Source organism: Gavialis gangeticus, unplaced genomic scaffold, assembly GCF_001723915.1.
Source record: "Gavialis gangeticus isolate Ggan-Ray unplaced genomic scaffold, GavGan_comp1, whole genome shotgun sequence".
In the NCBI taxonomy this organism is placed as follows: domain Eukaryota; kingdom Metazoa; phylum Chordata; order Crocodylia; family Gavialidae; genus Gavialis; species Gavialis gangeticus.
In genome coordinates, this window is record NW_017729029.1 from 41,921,931 (window position 1) to 41,926,119 (window position 4,189).

Genomic DNA, 4,189 nt, shown 5'->3' on the forward strand with positions numbered 1-4,189 from the left:
TCCCTTTGCCAATTTGTGGCTTCACAATACTAGTTTTCCCTGTTTAAAAATTATTCCAATTCATCTTTGATAGGAAAGGTAACGCTAATAAAGGCTCACAACATAAATCAAAAGGCTACACAGAGGAAAGGAAAACAAAAAAAAAAAAATATATAGTAAAATTAAGTGGGGTGGGGTGGGGAGCCACCTCCCCATCCTCTAGTCACTTTTTGTTATAAGATAGGCTTGTTTTGCAACGCCCTGCCCAAGAACCCCTGACACAAGTGCAATTCATCTTCAGTGGACAGTATCAGATTAAAATGGCTTGTAGAAAGTGCCTTCTCTAATTACTGGAGTTGTTAAAGGTTAATGCAAAGTTAGTCCCATTAAGGTGGCAGAATGGCCATGGCATCTGGTAGGCAACAGAGCCCTTTAAGCAGTTGGCTCAAACTCAGCCTAGATTAGTGACTGAACAAGCATTTCACCACCTGCTTGGTGTTTGCTGGCCTGTGCACGTGAAGGACCATAGAATCTTACTCCGCTTTCCCCACTGACAGGTGTCATGTCCACAACTAAGGTCTCCACCAGGATTAGACCTGCTCTGCCAAGAAATGAAGGAGCCAGAAAAAGCGTCTGAAGCCTAAGCAAGATCCCTCAAGGGGAGGGCAGAGTCGCATTGGATGATGCTTGCATTGCCATTGCTTTAGTTGAAATTCTTGTCAAAACAAAGAATGGGTACAGAATTGGGTGCCTTTCAACAGCACTGCAAGTCACAGAGGTTAAAACACTAAGCAATTAAAAAGTCACATTACTTTTAATTTAGTTTAAAAAGCCAGGAATCATTTCACGCATGTTAATGCATTAAAAAGGCGTGCTTTCAGTTACTTTGTCCTTGAAGCACCTGTGGGTGTGCAGCATGGAGTACTATTTTACAGTTACAGGTAGTTTTCTTAGATGTAGACTCCTGAACACATCCTTCCGTCATCATGCATTGCACTTAGGGAGTAAGAGTTAGAAGTCTGGCCATGAACTGTTCTATTAAGGAAAGGAGCTGGAGTCATGACTGCAGTGTGATCAGTTGGTATTCCATAATTAATACATGGGGCCTGCAGGAGTCCACTGGTTGATGGAGGTGGCAAGAATTGGGAGCATCCTATGATAGGAAAAGGTGGAGCCATACTCATGCAGATATTGTTGGTCTGAGTATGACCACCTAAGGAAACTCTGGTGGCAGAACTAGAGCTAGAACTGGAGAGCCGAGAAGGAGGATCAGCTTCTAGCAGCCGACTCTGGATTGGTGCAGGCCCATTTTGCTGTTCCTCGTCTTGTGATTTCAAACACCTGCAGCAGCAAAGTCCAATAAGGATTCCAATGACAACGAAAGCCACAAATACAGATCCAACAAGGAGGAAAGGCAAGTACATGGGCACTGGAAATTGAGAAGAAGTTGATTAATTAGTTTATATATAATCAGCATCTCCCATTTAGAAGTATTTTCATCTCTCATGCCCCCCAAATGCCTGAATTTTGTTTTTATAACATTTCAATTCAACTTTACAGCACCCCACAAGGAGAGAGCCAGAGTATTTTGCATACATCACAAGAAGCTCTGAACCCTTTAATGCTCCAAAATGATCAGCAAGACCCCAGATAAAGTAAAGCCACTGCTTGTGTTCTAGCTGGCAAGAGCTCAAAATACAGAGGCAGATACTCCACTAGCTTTCCATATTCAATCTATTGTTATACCGGTGTAAATAGGCATTCTAAATTTAGTAGACTTGTATTTTCAGTTTAATTACTGATACAAGGCATAAAAAAAAAAGTGAAGAATGAAGCCTGTTCAGTTTAGGAAAAGAGACACTTGAGGGGGAACCCGAGAAGGATTTACAAAATAAAGTGGTGAAGACAAAGTGAATAGGGATTTATTAAGACAAGGTTCTTTGGGTAAATCTGATATCTTTTATTAAATCAACTCAAAGAATTGATCAGTCGCTATTGAACGCTGGAGCTAGGGATACTGCCTCCGAATCAGAACTTAACCTTAAATATTGGAGGCTGCAAGTGAGAGAGGAACGGTGGAAAAGACCCTGGCCAGGCCTTGTTCAATCTCCCTTTCAGCATCCACTCTCTACCACTGTCACAGGTACTGGGCATGATGGAACCTGTGGTCAGACCCAGTAAATGGCAGTTCTTATGTTCCAGCTAATTTGCTCTGTTTGATTCATGAATACTAGGTAAAGCTTCCCTATGTAATTTATAATGTGCCCAAGATTTTTCTTACAAACCAGAGTCATCATTAAAGACCAGAAGCCCACAAACCCCAACCACATTAGCAGTCAAGAGGCTAGCTGCACACACACCACAGCACCTTGTCACACAAACTTAGCACTGAAAAGCAACTGAGCAACAGTGCTATGTGGATGCCTTGTATGTACATATAAAGCTCCAAAATCTAAGCAAAAAAGAGCACCAAGTGAAGCTCTGACACTTTGGTTTCCACCTGGCATCAGCTATCTGCATAGGGCTGCCAGCATAAGTAAATCCTTATGGAGAGACCTTAGTCCAAGGCAGCCTAGTTATTTCTGGCCGTGACCTGTTCCATAAAGGAAAGCAGCCCTGCTAATGGATCAGCCCTGCTAATGGATTTCTCACTTTCCTCTCCAGCAGGCAGCACCACAAGGGTTGTCCACACTCAGAAGTGGTTTCTGCTTTGTAGGAAGCAAATCTAAAGTACAGTTATTCTGGATCAACTAACCATGCCCTGGCAGGTAAAACTAAATAGGGCTGAGGCAGTCTTATGCCAGAGAAGGTATGTCCACACAGAGCTAAATCAGAGCTAATTCCATGAACAGATGGGCCTGCAATTTAGCCCAGTGTCTGGGCAGCTTTCTTCCTACAGCACTCTACACTAGAGAAGGGAACAGGGTTTGTTTTAGATCAGTGGGACTACAAAGATGCCTCCTTGCTCCTGAGCTTTAGATGATTTCCCTTCAATTACAGTTAAATCAAGTCTTCTGGGGCACAGGAGAAAGGGAGTCTGTGACTATTAGGAGCAGCCTGAGTTGGCCAGCTTTGAAAGTGAGGAAAGGGAAAGAAGGTCATGAGGTGCAGAGGAAGGCAAGTGCTGCTTAGGTAGCACCTGCAACTATAGAGGGAGGGTTTAGGGATAGTGGATCAGACTTCTTATAAAGAACACAAGCCAGAAATCGACTCTGATCTGCTCATCCATCCCCACGCAGGTCTCTTACCTGATGGAGGCATGGAACTGCTCTGTTCGTGGTCATTGGGACACAAGCCTTGGTCCAGCCGGGCCTCTCTAGATGAGCAGCAGTAGCGCAGGCTGCAGGTGCCACAGCACAGGGTAGCCTCTGGGATGTCATAGCGCTCTGGACACTGGAAACCCTTGTGCCAGAGCTGTGAGCTATCTACCCAGCCATGGCAATACTCCCCATCCTGGCCAGAGGCATCCCAGAGTTTGAGCAGCAGTACCAGGACACACAGCAGCCCCCTCTCCATAGCACAGGATTCCTTCCTTAAGAAAGTCTCCTGTAGTCTTGATTATAGGCTTCGTACCCTCTAACCGCTCGGGCTGGGCTGCCCCCAATTCTAGTATCCCAAAGAAAAGAGAAAACTCAAGTCATCCCCAGCTCTGCAAGTCTGCCTACCTCTTAAGTGATCTGTAACCAGAAGCTCCCCTGGATCCCAGCTGCTTTATCTCCTGTCCAATGACCTGCCTCCAGTTCCCTCTCCCCCACCCCCAATAAACAAACAAGGATCCACTCAATTTGAAACCACTGACAATCCCCCTCCCCCTTTCCCCTCTCCTTAATTCCAGCAGGAAAGAGCCACTGGTTCTTGCTGGGGATGGCGCATCTCACACCCTGGATTAGGTATTGTCACTGACAAGGCCATAGTTAGCAGACAAGTGTGTGGGATACAGAAAGCCTAGAACTAGCCCATTCCACAGATCCATCCCCTCAGGGGCCTGCAGATGAGCTGAGGTGTCAGAGGTGAGAAGCTGGGGAGTGAGGAAAAACAATAGGCCATGACAAGTAAGAAATTAAATTTCACAAGCAGAGAGAAAGCACATGGACCTTCAGTTTCCAGAGGGCTCTTCAGTGTAATTGGTACAAATTGCTAAGGGGCAGGCATACAACACCATGGAAGATCAGCTACTGGTTGCCTTGATTACTGTAGATAATCAACTATG

At 45.1% G+C, this 4,189-nt stretch overlaps 1 protein-coding gene across 1 annotated transcript; it reads right to left on the reverse strand.

Moving 5' to 3' along the window:
• Positions 1-660: 660 nt before the first annotated feature.
• On the reverse strand, positions 661-3,760 carry LOC109300416 (protein shisa-1-like). Its single transcript, XM_019521074.1, has 2 exons — positions 3,228-3,760; positions 661-1,408 (listed from the first exon to the last, which is right to left on the reverse strand). Exons 1-2 carry the CDS (start codon positions 3,493-3,495, stop codon positions 930-932), a joined length of 747 nt encoding a protein of 248 aa, XP_019376619.1. The 5' UTR covers positions 3,496-3,760; the 3' UTR covers positions 661-929.
• Positions 3,761-4,189: the final 429 nt, after the last annotated feature.